Raw genomic sequence first — 17991 nt, 5'->3', positions numbered from 1 at the left:
GATATCTGGCTAGCAATGAGGAGTTGGACTAAAGGGCCTGTTTCTGTGCTGTACAGCTCTATGACTCTACCGTTGGCAAAGGAATGGGCCCACATTATGCCAGACTGGATGGAGTTTTTAATCAAAGGATCTAAAGCTCCCATTTGGCTAAGATCAGTGAGAGCAAAGTCTGAAAGTATAAGATGGAACGCAGGTCAATGCATTTTTAACTGTGTGCACCTTCGAGGTGTGTTTGAAGTTTAACATTGGCAGCTAAAGGAACCAGCCTTTGTATAATACATCACCGTGGTTGTGAAAAGACATATAATCCTTTGACTTTGAAGTCTACTTTGTTTGTTTTGTGCAGCAGTTTGATTGGCTCATGGTTGCTGCCTGGATTCACCACAACAAACAGAGCAGGTTGTGTGAATCGCATTTCCAAACCGAAAACTGGCAATGTGAGATCAAGGGCTGCTTTTGGATTTCACGTACAAAGTGCCTGTTTATCATTCCATTTGAGGCAGCATTCCTCCTGCAGTCAAGGCACAGGTAATATTACACTGAGTGAATTGTGAATTCTTTTGTTACTCATAGCTGTCTTTCCAAGCAATGGATCAGAGGAAACCATTAGGATCTGCCTTCCTGCTGAAATGAAGTGGGCATCCATTCAGTTATCAGATCTGCTTGGTGCCTCAAATGCATGTAAGCATAGTCTTGTACAAGTAAGAGATGCCTTTGGCTTGTTTGTTGGTTACAGTCACACTCCAATGTTGCTCATTTTCTTCATCTGCTACAGTACAAAACTGAACTGCGTTTGTGACTATGTATATACATAAAGTATTTTTTATGAATAAAGTATAGTTTTAGAATAAGAAGACATTTGATCTGGAAAGGTTACTCCTTTCACATTACCCAAATAGCAATGTCTAAACTTTCTCCCTCTGTCTCTGTTGTAGGACCTGCTTGAATTTTGTTTCTGTCCAGTGGCATTTGAAGTGGGGAGAGCATTTGCAAAAGCTCTTTTCAAAAGGAAAAAAGACTGAAGCATGCACAGGTCACAGTTGAGAATCGAAGACAAGGAGCTTGACTTTGAGTTTGAAATCATCAATGTGCAGTTTAATGAGGTGGGACAATACATCTTGAGACTAACAGTGGAAAACCCGCTTCTGGAAGGTTCTGGGACAGGGGTGCGGTTACAGGTGAATGATGGTGATATGTTAACCACCAACACAGGAGCCACCGATGTCATTGCACAGACCAATGTTAATGAAATCCAGGCTGTCCTCAAAAAAAAATTCATTTTCAGGCTTCCAAAAGGTAAAATTATTTTAACAATTGTCATGGGGAAATTGCAGGAAAGTGGAGATGATCCTATCAGCCACGGTGTCATTGAATGACAGGGTAGACTCGATGGGCTGAATGGCCTACTTCTGGTTCTTTATCTAATGATGTATACATTAAAAATTCAAGTAGTGCATTTCTTTGGTCAAGAGATTTGAGCTGGGCCAGTATTTATTGCCCATCCCTAATGACCCATCTGACTTCATGTAGATAGGGCTAGTTTGTCATTATCACTATCAATATGATGAAAGCTTTCTTGGATTGCTTTCTCAAATACTGAGAGCCTATCCACAGCTTTCAGGGCTTCTCTTTTCCTGCCTTGCACCTGAGCTCATCCTTTTAATATCTTCTAAATGGTGAGAAAATTCGTAAAGCAGAAGTACAAAGAGATCTGGGAGTGTTGGTCCAGGATTCTCTAAAAGTTAACTTGCAAATAGAGTCCGTGATTAAGAAAGCGAATGTAATGTTGTCGTTTATCTCAAGAGGGTTGGAATATAAAAGCAGCGATGTGCTTCTGAGGCTTTATAAAGCTCTATAGTTAGGCTCCATTTAGAATACTGTGTCCAATTTTGGGTTCCACACCTCAGGAAGGATATACTAGCCCTGGAGCGTGTTCAGTGGAGATTCACATGGATGATCCCTGGAATGGTAGGTTTAATGTGTGATGAACAGCTGAGGATCCTGGGATTGTACTCATTAGAGTTTAGAAGGTTGAGGGGAGATCTAATAGTAACTTACAAGATAATGTATGGCTTAGAAAAGGTGGATGCTGGGATGTTGTTTCCGTTAGGCAGGGAGACTAGGACCCGTGGGCACAGCCTTAGAATTAGAGGGGCTAAATTTAAAGCAGAAATGAGACGACATTTCTTCAGCCAGAGAGTGGTGGGCCTGTGGAATTCATTGCCATGGAGTGCAGTGGAGGCGGGGACGTTAGATGCCTTCAAGGCAGAGATCAACAAATTCTTGATCTCACAAGGAATCAAGGGCTATGGGGACAGTGCAGGGAAGTGGAGTTGAAATGCCCATCAGCCACGATTTAAATGGCGGAGTGGACTCGATTGGCTGAATGGCCTTACTTCCACTCCTAGGTCTTATGGTCTTATGGTCTTACCCTAAACTCTGCTACCCGTATCCTAAACTCGTGCCAAGTCCCATTCGCCAACTGTTCCTGTGTTCATGAACTTGACATTGTTACCCTATTGAAAAATGCTTACATTGAAAACCCCAATTCTTATCCTCAAATCCCATCTTCATCTCACCCCTCCCTCATTTTGTAACCTCCTCCAGCTCCACAAACCTTTGAGATCTGCCCTGCCTCTGATACTGGTCTTTGTGTGTCCCCAGTTTTAATACTGCTCCAGCAGTGACTGCTGTCAGCTGCCTGAGCTCGAAGTTTAGATTTAGACTTTATTGTCAGGCGTACACAAGTGCAAAATTATACAATGTTGCCATGTGTGGCGCCATTTTAGGTACTAGTAGCCAAGTGAAGAACACAGTCGAAAGAAATACAGAAGTTAAAGCTTAAACATTACAGCCATTCTTGGTATTAAGTAGAAAAACAAAGAAATAAAGCTAAAAGTTAAACTTTACAATCTTTCTTAAGCACTTAGCCGTGCTGGAACTTCTTGTGAGGGCTCAATCTCCACCACTTTGGCATGCTTTTCCCCCACTAGCTTTATCTCGTCTACTCTCAACACCGCTGCAGATGGCAGGGAACCTCAGCGCCCATACAGGGCTCACTCCTGGGATTGCTGTCTGTGAATGTCTCCTTATACTTCTTGACTATTTTACCTTGTTCTCCTCCTTTAAGATCTTCTTTAAAACTGCAAACACCACCCCCCCGCCCCAACCACCCCGCCCCGGCTCTTAGACTGTCTAATGAGCCTCAGCTCAATTTCTCTGATAATGTTCCTTTGAAGCCCCTTGGGATGTTTTACTATGTTGTAGATGCTATATCAATTAAAGCTACTGTTGCTCTTACTCCACTAGATATGCAAAATAAATTTTAGAATTCCAATCTGGTCTTTCACTTAAAACCGTCTCCCTAGTTTCTCTCCAATGACCTCAGTGGGAGAAGTGGAACAGCCAGCCAGTTTTGTGGTATGCCTTTAAGTGGACAAAGTTGTGTTTTCTGTATAAATTACTGCAGGGGGGGAATAAGATGAAATGTAACGTGATTCAGATTGCCTTAGTTTGCTGGGAGGAACCACACATAGCTCACCAGCTTTGTAATGCTGCTACCACCTTCTCAATTGTTTAATAATGAATCCATGTATTTAAGTGTTATCCAGCTCCTTCTGCCTCATTGGCGCTTTGGTGTTCATCTGTTCATTAGCACAAAGAGAAGAAGAAAGAAAACACAACATCTTCTGCACTATTGGTCATGTCACAGTCTCCCCATGATAATCAGTATTTAACCAGTGGACTCGATGTGGGTTGTGAAGGGTCCTGCATTGGGAAAGATGATAGACCACATCTTCAGTGAGTACCCGGCTTGCCTCTAGTGCTAGGTTTAAGCTCCACTTAAAAGACCTGAGCATAAAATCTAACATGACACTTCAATGAAGCACTGAGTGACTGCAGCATTGTCAGAGGTGCTGTCTTTTTGATGATATTGGAAACCAGCGTCCTGTCTGTGCGAAAGACTCATTGGGTATTATCTGTAGAATAGAAGGGGGATTCACACCAATATTCACCATAAAACCAGCCCCCAAGACAGATCATCTTCTTATTCACTTCATTGTTATTAAAGGGAGCTTACTATATGTAAATCGATGCCAAATTTTCCAATTGTAATCATGATTTGAAATAATTAGCCGAGCAGTGTTTTCAGAGAATCTAAGCTTGGGGAAGGTGTGATGAAGAAAAATGCAAAACCTTTCTTTGTTCTACAGGTTTCTGTCAAAATGATAAGAACCATGATGTGCGATTACGCATTGAAGCCTTTCGAGTAACTGGCACATCCCTGAGGAGTGGAACAAAGGAAGGGGAGGCCTTTTTTGCCATCTATCCGCGCACTAACGCCCCCAGAATAAATGTTTTTGCGAAGGAAAACGAGGACTTTTACTGTTACAGCATCATTGTGGCCCTGTTGCGTGTCCAGGATGATGAGCTCACGATGCATTGTGGGAGGATGGCGTGCAACGTGTCCTTTCACACGGTGAGATGCCCGAAGGACACGGTGTCCCAGACTGACTCCTTGATGATAGTGCCGCGTGAGGAGGGAGGGCCGTCTGACCTCATCAGCCCAGGCTCACCCCCGCCAGCGCTGCACGTGCCTTTAACTGCGTCACCACAGCAACAGGTGCCCACTCCAACATCGCCTTCATCCATCCCTCAGGTAACGAGCTGAATATATCAATGGCATTTCTGTTTGATTGATGTGAGATGTGTCTCCAGTGGTAGAGGGGTTGTGAATCTCGGTTGTTAAAGTAGCAACGTGAGATATAGACGCATGTATCGGCCATTCAGCCCTTCCAACCTGTTCAATTAGACGATGACTGATCTGCATCTTCACCCATCTGTAGCTCCTCAACCCTTAAGAACTAAGCCTAAGAAAACTCTATTCATGCTGGCTTTGAGATTTTCCAAACATCCTTGGTCTATCAGACATTTTCCTGGGAGAGAGATCCAGGTGTCCATTACCCTTTGTGTGAAGAATATTGTGGAAACCCAACTCTTGCCCTAACATCTTTCCGAGGGTGGTAACCATGCTGAAAAGACATCACCGATCTTGGCAAGATTTCATCTGCTGAGAAACCCACCACCCTGACCTGGGCTGGCCCACCCAGTATTCCAATAACACGTTGTGATTGACTTTTAACCATCCTTTGAACGTAAGAAACAGGAGCAGGAGTAGGCCATCTGGCCTGCTCTGCCATTCATTAAGATCACGGCTGATCTTTTTGTAGTCTTAGCTCTATTTACCTACCCATTCACCATAACCCTTAATTCCTTACCTTTTTAACAATCTATCTTTGTCTTTAAAAATTCAACGAGGTAGCCTCAAGCTGCTTCACTGGGCAGGGAATTCCACAGATTCACAACCCACTGGGTGAAGAAATCCCTCCTCAACTCAGTCCCAAATCCCTTATTTTGAGGCTATGCGCCCTAGTTCTAATTTCACCCACCAGTGGTAACAACCTCCTTATCTTATCTATTCCCTTCATAATTTTATATGTTTCTGTAAGATCCCACCTCTCATTCCTCTAAATTCCAATGAATATAATCCCAGTCTCCATCTCTCCTCATAAACCAGCCCTCTCAACTCCGGAACCGACTTAGTGAACCCCCTCCAGTGCCAGTACTTCCTTCCTAAAGTAAGGAGACCAAAACTGCACACAATACTCCAGGTGTAGCTTTGTCAGGGCCCCATACAGCTGTAGCACAACCTCCCCATTTTTACACTCCTTTCCTCTAGCAATGAAGGACAATATTCCATTTGCCTTCCGAATTACCTGTTGTGTCTGCAAACCAGGAGATATCAAGAACTGCACATGCTGGAGTCAGAGTCGGTACAGTGTGGAGCCGGAGGAACACTGCAGGTCAAGCAGCATTAAAGGAATAAGAGAGTTATTGTTTTGGGCCTACACCTTTGTTGTCTGATGTGTTGTGTTTCTCCAGGTCCACACTGCATCCCACCTGCAAACCAATTTTTTTGTGTTAACGCTTGATGATACTAAGCCTCTGCTGACATTTTGTAAATTATCGTCTTAGGATCTATTCGATCATCACAAAAGGCCAGCCCTGGCCAAACGTTCGGTCAGCTTTTACCTAACGCTTGTGTGTAATATTCATGAATATCAGAAGATAGTTGTAAGGTTTTGTTACAGATACCAGCCAAATATTTGTAAATAATTTTAGGATTGATGGATATGTTTATTAAGAAACAAGAGATTAAATAGCCAAATACAGCTTGTTTTACATTTATTCGTTCAAGAGATGTGGGCATTGCTTGCAAGGCTAGCATTTATTAACTAACCCTAATCATTTTGGAACTGAATGACATGCTAGACCATTTCAGAGGTTAAGAGAAAATGACATTTCTGCGGTCTGGATCACATGTGAGGCCAGACCGGGTAAAGTTGGCGGATTTGCTTCCGTAAAGGATATTAGTAAACACGACAGACTATTTAGCACAGTTCACAGAAGTTGCGTGGTCACCATTAGTCTAGCTTTTCATAGAATCTCTATAATGCATGGAGAGACAGTTTGGTCCATTGAGTCTGCACCAACCTCTCTGACAAGCATCCAACCTGCATCCAGCCCTCCAATCTTATCCACATTTCCTGTGGCTAGCCCAGGTAGCCTGCACATCCTTGGACTCTACGAGGCAATTGAGTGCTGCCAAACCATCCAACGTGTATATCTTTGGACTGTGGGAGGAAGCCGGAGCACCTGGAGGAAACTCATGGAGAGAACCTCCACTTAGACAATTGCCCGAAGCTGGAATTGAACCCAGGTCCCTGGCGTAGTGAGGTATCAATACTAACTCACCTTTATTTTTATTGAATTCGAATTTCACAGCCTGTCATGAGAGAGATTGGAATCCATGTCCTATGAACATTTGCTTGCGGTTCTGGATTACTAGTCCAGTGACACTCCATCACCTCCCAGTCAACAGGGACTGTCGGTACCGAGTGTCATCTCAACTGCTTATGATGGTAGGTTTCTGCTCTCTAGCCAGTGTTGGGGAATTCCTTGCCAAATCTTGCCAGGCCTATCTTCTACCTGAAGGAAGGCAGTTCCTTGACGATCACTGCTCCCTGTCTCTTTCAGCTGATGTTTGTTCATTGGTTGGGGGCAGCACTGGCTGGGCTAGCATTTATTGCCCATCCCTAATGACCCTGAAAATGATCTGCCTTCATGAGCCACTGTAGCCCATGTGGTGCAGGCTCTCCCACAGAGGAGGGAGGGCCAGGACCATTTAATGTTTATTGGTGTTCTTTTGTTTCAATACCTCATCCGCAGGATGAAACTGTAGAAGAAACCAATGCGAGGCCTCCTGAAGAAAGTCCGTTTCCTAGTCTAGCAGAAGTGTATACCAGACATCAACGGTTGCCAAGTGATTCCAGCTTCCATCTTTCATCACCTGCGGGTACGCCTGTGAGGATGCCTGAAGGACCTCCTTACACACACGTGAGTCGCCATGGAGATTCTCAAGGGGGTGATCTGATTGAAATGTTCAAGATTTGAATAGATTTGAAAGGGTGTCTGAGCAGGAACAAAGAGACACAGTTTTGAATTTGGTCATTTGCTGTGAGGTCGAGAAATTCTTTTTCACACAAAAATGGCAGTGGAAGCCTAGAACTCTCTCCCTTAACAGGCTGGGGATATTGGGGTTACTTGGACCTTTCCTGGATCACATGGATAGTGTATTTTTGTTCAGAGATAATGGGAACTGCAGATGCTGGAGAATCTGAGATCACAAAGTGTGGGGCTGGATGAACACAGCAGGCCAAGCAGCATCTTAGGAGCACAAAAGCTGACGTTTCAGGCCTTGACCCTTCTTCAGAAAAAAATTCAGAAAAAGCTTTTCTGATGAAGGGTCTAGGCCCGAAACATCAGCTTTTGTTCTCCTAAGATGCTGCTTGGCCTGCTGTGTTCATCCAGCTCCACACTTTGTTATCTAGTGTATTTTTGTTGCTTGGTTTCCCCTCTGGGGTAAACATGAGATCATCCAAAATTCTGCTGCACAGTGAGACCTGTCTCCCCACATCGTCCCCTGTGTTGCCTCACAAACCATTCACACCCCCCAGCTTCGTCCCTTGTGTTGGCTCACAAACCATTTACCCCCCCGCCATCGTCCCCTGTGTTGGCTCACAAGCCATTTATCCCCTACCCACATTGTCCCCTGTGTTGGCTCACAAACCATTTACCCCCATAGTCCCCTGTGTTGGCTCACAAGCCATTTATCCCCCCCACCATCTTTTGTGGGATGTTGGCATCACTGGAAAGACTAGAATCAGAGAATCATTACAATGTGGAAATAAGGCCTTTGGCCCAACAAGTCCACACTGAACCTCAGAGCATGCCACCCAGACCCATCCCCCTATGACCCACCTAATATACCCCTCTATCTCCCTGAACACTACAGGCAATTTAGCATGGCCAATTCAAATAACCGGCACATCTTTGGACTGAGGAGGAAACTGCAGCACTTGGAAGAAACCCACGCAGACATGGGGAGAACGTGCAGACTCCACACAGACAGTTGACCGAGGCTGGAATTGAACCTGGATCTGTGAGGCAGCAGTGCTAACCACTGTGCCACCGTGCTGCCCCAATGATACCCATTGCCATTTGAACTGTATGGCTTGCTAGGGCAGACAGCATTTAAGGGACAACCATATTGCTATGGGCCTGGAGTCACTTGCAGATCAGGCTAGGTAAGGATGGTAGATTTCCTTCCCTAAAAGACATTAGTGAACCAGATGGTTGTTTACAACAATTAGCAATGGTTTCTTGCAAATGGTTTCAATGTAAAACCCAGTCTTTGAAGTTCTGACCATATTATCATTGAAAGGGTTTTGAGAGACTGAAGAAGGTGTAGCTGAGGGAGTAAGTATAGGTGCATCACATTGGGAATTAGTCAGACTATATGTGGCACGGTGGCTCAGTGGCTAGCACTGCCACCTCACAGCGCCAGGGACCTTGGGCAACTTGACTGTGTGGAGTTTGCACATTCTCCCCGTGTCTGCGTGGGTTTCCTCCGGGTGCTCCGGTTTTCTCCCACAGTTCGAAGATGTGCAGGTTAGGTGGATTGGCCGTGCTAAATTGCCCAGAGCATTCAGAGATACATAGCTTATGTGAGCTATAGGTATGAGTCTGAGTGGGATGCTCTGAGGGTCGGTGTGCACTTGTTGGGCCGAAGGGCCTGTTTCCAGGGGTTCTGATAGGGTGAGATGAAGGTGAGTGGGAGGATATGCAAGAGAAACATCAATGTGGACTTAGCCATTTTTTGTTTGATAGCTAATTGTTTTTATTCATTCATGGGATATGGACGTTTTGAACATCCCTTATTGCCCAGAGGGCATTTAATCAGATTAGGATATCTGGTCGGCATGGACAAGTTGGTTTGAAGGGCCTGTTTCCATGTTTTACAACTCTATGACTCTAAGAGCCATTGCTCTTAGTCTGCGTAAGAACATCAGAAATACGAGCAGGAGAGGTCATCTGCCCCATTGAGCCTGCTGTACCATTCAATAAGATCATGGCTGATCTTTTCATGGACTCAGCTCCACTTACCTGCCCACTCACTCTCACCCTTAATTCCTTTACTGATCGAAAATCTACCTTTTCCTTAAAAAAATTCAAAGAGGCAGCCTCAAGCTGCTTCACTAGGTAGGTACTTACACAGATTCACAACCCTTTGGGTGAAGAAGTTCCTCCTCAGCTCAGTCCTAAATCTGCTCTCCCTTATTTTGAGGCTATGCCTCATAATTCCAGTTTCACCCTGTAGTGGAAACAACCCTTCTGCTTCTATCCTATCTGTTCCCTTTGTAATTTCATATGTTCCTATTAGATTCCCCCCCACTCCCCTGAGCCATGTGTAAGCCAGACCAGATAAGAACATCGGTTTGTTTTCTAAAAGACAATAATGAACCAGACGAGTTCTTTTCCTGACAATTGATAACAGTTTCATTATACTCCGAATTCCAGAATTTTTATTGAATTCAAATTCCAGCATCTGCCAAGGTAAGATTCAAATTCTGGCCCGCAGAACATGACCTGGGTCTCTGGAGTTAGTTTAGTGATAAAATCCATTAGGCCATCACTTTAGTTACTTAGAAACTACGCTGCTCTACATTCAGTGGCAGTATCAGAGGGCAACTATACTCCAGAAAGTCAGGGAGGAGGAGGAGTAGAACTCAGGAGGACTGGTGCTGAGCCTTTGCTGCCTCGCATTCAGGTAGCAGGAGCACTGCCACCGAAGAGACACAAACAGATGGGGAGGGCTTCTGTTTCTCTAAACAATGCTTTTCCCATTTCAATTAAAAAATGTGGCCTTGAAATGTTGCTTTCACAGAAAACGCTTTTGTAAAACCTCTGCCAAAGATGAGGGAGCACTTGTTATGCATTGAAGTAGATCCATCTCACCTCATTTACTGGCAAATTGTAATCAATGAGCCCTGTGACAGTCACTTACAAAATAATTGGATTTATGGGTCAGTTTCCCTTCCCTCCTCCCAACCACGTCTGATTCTTTTCTTAGTGGCAAGGCTAAAATGCAACCTGGATTGTTCTCTGTCAGTTTCATTGTTCATTCCGAGAAACGTGGGTATCGCTGGGAAAACTAGCATTTATTGTGTGCGGAATCTGACAGCGCTCGTATCTTGCACCAACCTGGCCCTCAGTGGCTGCAGTTCTCCTGGAATAATATTAATTTTATTCTGAGTCCTGGTGTCATTGCCTGAAATTTTTCCGAAATTCTTTTTCAATGCACCCAGCCTGTTGATTGCACACCTATTTCTGGAGGCACAGGATTAGAAGCATTTCAAAAGATGCTTAAATTTGTTTCCTCATGCTTTTCCAGTTTGACAGCACCGCACTCTGTTTTGCCGGTGCAGAGAGGAATGAGTCACATGTTCCAGGCAATCACTATCTCCAGCTGGATAGAATCTAACTCTCACTCTTTTAACATTCGATGACATTGCAATAACTGAATCTCTGACTATTAATGTCGCCTAGGTTACAATTGAAGCCTGACACCATCAGGACAAAGCAGCTTGCTTGATTGGCACAATATCTACAAACATTCAGTTCCCCACCTCTGACGCACCATCTACAAAATGCACTGCATAAATTCATCAAGGTTCCTTAGATCGCACCTTACAAACCTATTCTCCACTTCCATCCAGAAGGACAAGGGACAGCAGGTACATGGGAACACCACCCCCTGCAAGTTCCCCTTTGACCCACTCACCATCCTGACGTGGAAATATATTGCCATTCCTTCAGTGTCATTGGGTCAATATCCTGGAACTCCGTCCCTCAGGGCATTGTGGATGTACCTAATCAGATAAGCTGCAGAAATTCAAGAAGGCAGCTCACCATCACCTTCTCAAAGGGCAACAGGCAATAGCTGTTGCCCCAGCCAGCAATGCCCACATCCCATTAGTGAATAAAAACAATCTTGAATTTCTTTAGCACCTTTGATGACCTCAGCACAACCCAAAAGTGCTTTACAGCCAACAAAGTATTTTCTGAAATGGGTCACTATTGGAATGTAGCAATGTAAGACACTGTAAGGTTGTAATAAAAATGCACTCTTGCCTTTCAGTGCAGCATGGGCAATGCTGGGATATTATAATGTCACTGGGCTAGCAATCCTTGGGGTTATGTGGGTTCAGTTAACAGCAGCTAATAAACTCAACAGATTAATAAAACAAAAACCTCTGCAACTGAAAGCTAGCCTCAGTAATAGGCAATTGAACTTTCATCAACTGTTATAGAAACCCATCTGGTTTGCGAATGTCTTCCAGGGGAAGAAATCTGCCATTGTTACCCAGTCTGGCCTTGTTGGCAAGACCAGCTTTTGACACTCATCCCTAATTGCCCCTCGAACAGAATACCTTGGTATACTTATTTCTGAGAATGATCTGGAGTCCCATACAGGTCAAGCTGAGTGAGGGTGGTAGATTTCCTCCCCTAAAGGCCATTTGCAAACCAAATGAGTTTTTACAATTGGGGATCATGGTTATATGGGTCATCATCACTGAGACTCGCTTTATATTCTCGTGTTATTTATTGTATTCACATTCCTCCAGTTGCCCTGATGGGTTTGAATACATTTCTCCAGATCGCTAGTCCGAATCTCTGGATTACTAGTCTAGCAATATCACCACTATGCCACAATCTCCTTACATTCAATGAATTTGGAAGCTACTCTCAATAATGATGACCATTACAACAATAATTGATTGTTGCGAAAATTAATCCTCTTTAAGGAAGGAAATCTGCCATCCTTATCTGGTCTGCTCTATATGTGACTCCAGGCCCAAAGCAATGCAGTTGACTCATAACCTCCCACTGAAAGGCATAGCATGCCACCTCAGTCAAGGCCAATTTAGGATGGTCAGTAGATACTGGCCTGGGATGTGACACCCAGATCCCATGAAAGATTAAGATAAAAAAAAGTTGCAAATGGTCCAGAGGAGAAATTCAGAGACCTTTAGACTCTGTATTAGGATAATCAAGAATGTGCTTCCTGAAATTATGGTGGAACCAGATGCAATGGGAAATTGATGAAGGTCTGAAAAGGATACTTGCAGAAAACTGGCAAAAGAGGATTGGGACGAATTGGAGAGCTTTTTGATTTGATTTGATTTATTGTTATCAAATGTACCTAAGTACAGTGAAAAGATCTGTTAGCAAGCAGTACAGTCAGAACATAACAAACAAGGACACAGGGTGCTTAGACAGAGCAAAGTAATCAAGGTTATGTCTGCACAGGAGGTGCACAAAAGTCAAGTAAGCATTAGTTTGAAATTAGAGAGGCCCATTCAGCAGTCTAATAACAGTAAGGAAGAAGCTGTTCTTCAACCTGTTGCTGAGTGTGTTTAAGCTTCTGTATCTTCTGCCTGGCACAGGGTCAGTGGGCTGAACGGCCTCCTATTCTGCTGTGGGATTCAATGACTTCCGCATTGTATGTGATTAATGCGGAAGGATAGGTTATCGTTTCTGCTCAGTGACTTTTCAATGACCCAAAATATTATCAAGCTTTGTTTTAATGCAGTGGATGCAGTGACAACGAGATGGGAGATAATAATCATTTTTCACTGGAGAGCACAAGGCGTTGCTGTTACCTGTAAGGGAAGTTTAAAGCTATAAACTGAAGGTTCAGAGGCTCTTTATAAGTCACTAATGCTCTACCCTCTTGGTTTTACAATCTTGTACAAAACACCTTTTAACACCCACCCATTATCTCTAATTATCTGTCTGATTACACCTTGTGACAGATGAAATGTTAAAAGGTTGTTTCGATTTACATTCAGAGAAGACACCAAAACAGTACTTAACTACTGCAGCTATGGAAATAACAAGCTGAGGGTGTTTGATGCATAATTGACTTGTAGTGCTAGCACATTGAGAGACCGGAGGGAGGGAGAGTTGTAAAAATAGTTTATGAAAGGGAAAAGAGTATCGCTGCCTGCTGTGACCAGATTAATCTCTGCTAGAAAAGAAAGGCTTGCATTTCCAAATAACCTGTTATAACTTGAAGACGTCCTAAAGCATTTTACAGCCAATGGAATATGTTTCAAATGTAAAATTAATTTCAGCATTGTCCCAGAGGTTTGCTGTCTCATTAGAGAGAGAGGTGACTGGTGGTGGTTTAACCTGAGGGTCATGCCTTGAGCAAGTGGAGAGGTTGTGGAGGAGAGTCCTTAATGGTAACTTCAATAGATGCAGGAATTGAACCTGTGTCACTCTGCATTGCAAACCAGCCCAAATGTGCTAACTGATCCCCAGCCTGTGTCATATTGTAGAAAACATAGCAATTTATGTACAGTGCTTACTTTCTTTTGTGGAAAGAAAACTGCTTTAAGTGGTAGTGATGTTCCCTTGAAGAGCTAGGTTTTTTTTTGATTTCTGGTAAAGTGTCTGGCTTTCTGTATATGATATCTGACCAGGTTGCCTCGTGGACACACAGTAGAATTGCAGGGTCAATGAGAAGTTAATTATGGGAGTGGGTTGATTGCAAGTGTTGCAAACAGTTTAAGTTTTACCTTTGCAGTTTTTGAACAGATTTGGTGCAGGAAACATGACGGCAGGTTAGTCATGAACGTTAGATTGCATGGGATCCAGGGAGAGCGAGCTAATTGGATTCATAATTGGCTCGATGGTTAGAAGCAGAAGGTGATTGTTGAAGGGGCAGTAGGAACTGCAGATGCTGGAGAATCTGAGATAACAGGGTGTGGAGCTGGATGAACACAGCAGGCCAAGCAGCATCAGAGGAGCAAGAAAGCTGATGTTTCAGGCCTAAACTCTTCTTCAGAAATGGGGGAGGAGGAGGAGGTTCTTGTTTCTGGAGGCCTGTGACTAGTGGTGTGTCACAGGGTTCTGCCTGTCCTGGGACCTTAGTTATCTGGTATTTACATAAACGATCTGAATGTGAATGTGCAAGGTATGATTAGTAAGAATGCAGATGATACAAAATGAGGAGGCGTCGTTGATAGCAGGAAGGTTACCAAAAATTACAGAGGGATCTTGATCAGATGGGGAAGCAGGCTGAGGATTGGCAAATGCAATTCAATACAGATAATTTGAGGTGTTGCAGTTTGGAAAGTCAAACCAAGGTAGGGCTTATACAGTAAATGGTAAGGTTGTGAGGAGTGTTGTGGAACATAGGGACCTAGGAGTATAAGTACATAGTTCGTTGAAAGCAGCATCACAGGTGGACAGGGTGATGAAGAAAGCATTTAGCATGCTGGCCTTCATCGGTCTAGGCATTGAGCTTCGAAGTTGGACGTTTTGTTACAGTTGGATAAATCATTGGTGAATGGTAAACTATTGTGTACAGTTTTGGCCACCCTGTTATAAGAAAGACACAGTTAAACTGGAAAGTGTGCGAAGAAGATTTACAAGGATGTTGCCAGGGCTTATAGGCCTGAGTTATAGGGAGAGGTTGGTCAGGATAAGACTCTATGTCTTGGAATGCAGGAGAATGAGGTGTGACCTTAATGAAATGTGTAAAATCATGAGGGATGTAGATAGGATAAATGCGTATAGTCTTTTTCCCAGGGATGGGGAATTGAAAACTAGAGGGCATAGGTTTAAGATGAGAGGGCGGCCAGAGAAAATGCTTGAGGCAAGTACAAAAGCAACGTTTTAAAACATTTGAAATATACATGGATGGGAAGGGTTTAGAAGGATATTGACCAAATGCAGGCAATTGGAACTAGATGGGTGGGCATCACGGTCAGCATGGACCAGTTTGGGCCGAAGGGCCTGTTTCCATGCTGTATTACTGTATGATTATATGGCTGTAGCTCATTCAAAATGATTCAATTGACATCTTGTGTGTTGGCTAAAAAGAGTTTTAAACTCTTAACTTAAAGATTCCTAACAGCGAATGGAACTTCTGGATAAAAACTTTAAGAACAGCAGATGCACTAAATCAGGAGCAATAACAGAAGTTTCCGGAAAAGCTCAGCAGGTCTGGCAGCATCTGTGAATAAAAAAAATCAAAGTTAATATTTCGGGTCTGGTGACCCTTCCTCAGAGCTTTCTCCAGTTCGGGAGGAAGTTCTGAGGAAGGGCCACCAGACCCGAAACATTAACTCTGATGTTTTCTTCACAGGTGCTGCCAGATGCATTGAACTTCTAGGATAGCCAAGAGAAGAAGAGAGAGAATTTTAGATGCAAAACATTTAGCATGGCAAACACAGCTAACCTACACATCTTTGGGCTGTGGGAGAAATGGGAACATCCAGAAGAAACCTGCAGAGATGCAGGGAGAATGTGCAAGCTCCACACAGGCAGTCACAAGGGTCTGGAATCGAACCCAGATCCCTGGCATTGTGAGGCAGCAGTGCTAGCCACTGTACCACCGTACAAGTAATGTTTCATTGTACTTTTAACAATTTATGATTGTCGACAATTTAAGGTAAAGTGTTGTTATTAATATTCACACTGATTGATCTTGTAAAATTTTAAACAATGACCCACATTGGTTCCATTCTTTGAGTAAACTCTGAGGTTTCAGATTCTTTAAAAAAAACTAACAATGACACATAACAGCAGACTCCCATAGAGATGAGACAATGACCAGATAATCTGTTCTTGTGGTGTTGATTGATGGTTAAATATTGACCAGGACACCAGGCAGAACTCTCCTGCTGTTCTTCTAAATAGCACCAAGATATCTTTTACCTTTACCTGGGAGGGAAGATGGGGGTCTCTGACGGTGCAGCATCTCCAGCAGCATTACACTGGAGTGCCAGCACTAGGTAATGTGCTTCAGTCTCTGCAATGGTACTTGAAGCCGCAACCTTGGGCAATGAATTTTATTTATGAATCAGCTCAGTGATCTGTTGGGAATAAACTGAAACATCCACAGCTGTCAGATTCGGGCTGAGGAGTGTTATTAATGAAGACAAACACTGATGCGCTCAGCTCCATGTGAAGATAAACAGGACCGTGGCTGTTTTCTTGGCCCCTTCGATACAGCTGATTTAATTCCTAACTACAGATCGCTGTAAACATTGATGATAACAGAGATAGTAGGAACTGCAGATGCTGGAGAATCTGAGATAACGAGGTGTAGAATTGGATGAACACAGCAGACTAAGGAATCACTTCATTTCACTTCATTTCTGAAGAAGGTTCTAGGCCCGAAACGTCAGCTTTCCTTCTCCTCTGATGCTGCTTGGCCTGCTGTGTTCATCCAGCTCCATACCTTGTTATCCCTATTATTGGCGATAATAGGCTGGCTTGGCAATGCAGCCTGTTTGCTGGCGCTGTAAAGGAATGATAAGACTGAGGCACAAGCAGACAATGACAGTCGAGCTTTCTGTTCAAATCACCAGGAGGAAAATAGCCGCATTGAAAATAACTGCGGCTTCAGCAGCAATCCTTCAGGAGTCTGGGGAAAGGGCAGAAGCTAAGGGGGTGATTAATGCATTGAGTTCAGAAAGGCTTTCGTTGTCCAACAGTACACACAGTGGTACCTGAACCATCAGACTGGGAAGCCTGTGCTAGAGTTTGAAACAAGTTGGTAGCATGAATGCCATGTGGGGTGGGGATCAATGTTCTGTCCAACCTTTCTTTGTTACATGCCTCCTGCCTGCTGCCTTGTATGGTATATTCCAGATTGCAGTGTGGCCCCATACTCTTGCAGTTTAGAGAAGACATTGGTCATGATATCAGAGCAGGAGCTTCTCCCTACGGAAACATTCCTCAAGTTTAAAAGCAAAGTGCTTTGGGCTACGAACCTGAACAGTGACTTTTGACATTTGCAATTATATGATTTTATATGTATAAAATCCTAATATATATCTCAATTATATTATTGATACATTGAGGATCAATACATTGGCAAATAGAGCAGGGTCTCTCAGCCCCCTCCTTGGACCAACCTGATTACTTCTTTGGATTGACCCAAATCCTGCGTTGTTAATTGATTGATTTATTGTTGTCATATGTATCGAGATACAGTGAAAAGTGTTGTTTTGTGTGCTATACAGGCAGATTGTACCATACAAAGCGCATCAGGATTGTAGAACAGAGTGGAGAGTACAGTGTTACAGCCGCAGAGAAGGTACAGAGACAGGGATCAGAATTAATATTTGAGAGAATTGTTCAAAAGTCTGGTATCAGCGGGGAAGAAGCTGTTCTTCAATCTGCTCGTATATGTATTCAAACTTTTATAACTTCTGCCCGATAGGAGAGGGTATAACCAGGGTGGGAGGGTCTTTGATTATGTTGGCTGTTTTCCCAAAGAAGTAGCAAGTGTAGATGGAGTCAATGGAAGGAATGCTGGTTTCCGTGATGGACTGGGCTGAGTTCACAACTCTCTGTAGTATATTGCAGTTTTGGACAGAGTAGTTGCCAGACCATGCTGTGATGCATCGAGATAGGATGCTTTCTATGGTGCATCCATAGAAATTGGTGGGAGTCCTTGTGGCCAAGCTGAATTTCCTTAGCATGCTGAGGAAGTCGAGATGTTGT

General features: G+C 43.6%; 1 protein-coding gene across 1 annotated transcript in view; it reads left to right on the top strand.

The window, feature by feature from the left end:
* Positions 1–429: 429 nt before the first annotated feature.
* The window catches only part of ccdc33 (coiled-coil domain containing 33), a 282618-nt gene continuing 265056 nt past the window's right edge, over positions 430–17991 (top strand). The window contains exons 1-4 of the mRNA XM_048520540.2: positions 430–528; positions 936–1296; positions 4215–4660; positions 7291–7458. Of these exons, the coding sequence (XP_048376497.2) occupies positions 1026–1296; positions 4215–4660; positions 7291–7458 (885 nt within the window). The 5' untranslated portion in view covers positions 430–528; positions 936–1025. The remainder of the gene's footprint in view (positions 529–935; positions 1297–4214; positions 4661–7290; positions 7459–17991) is intronic.

This window comes from Stegostoma tigrinum, chromosome 36 (genome assembly GCF_030684315.1).
Source record: "Stegostoma tigrinum isolate sSteTig4 chromosome 36, sSteTig4.hap1, whole genome shotgun sequence".
Taxonomy (NCBI): domain Eukaryota; kingdom Metazoa; phylum Chordata; class Chondrichthyes; order Orectolobiformes; family Stegostomatidae; genus Stegostoma; species Stegostoma tigrinum.
Note: the sequence above shows the minus strand (reverse complement) of the source record. Positions and strands in the feature narration are given on the sequence as shown.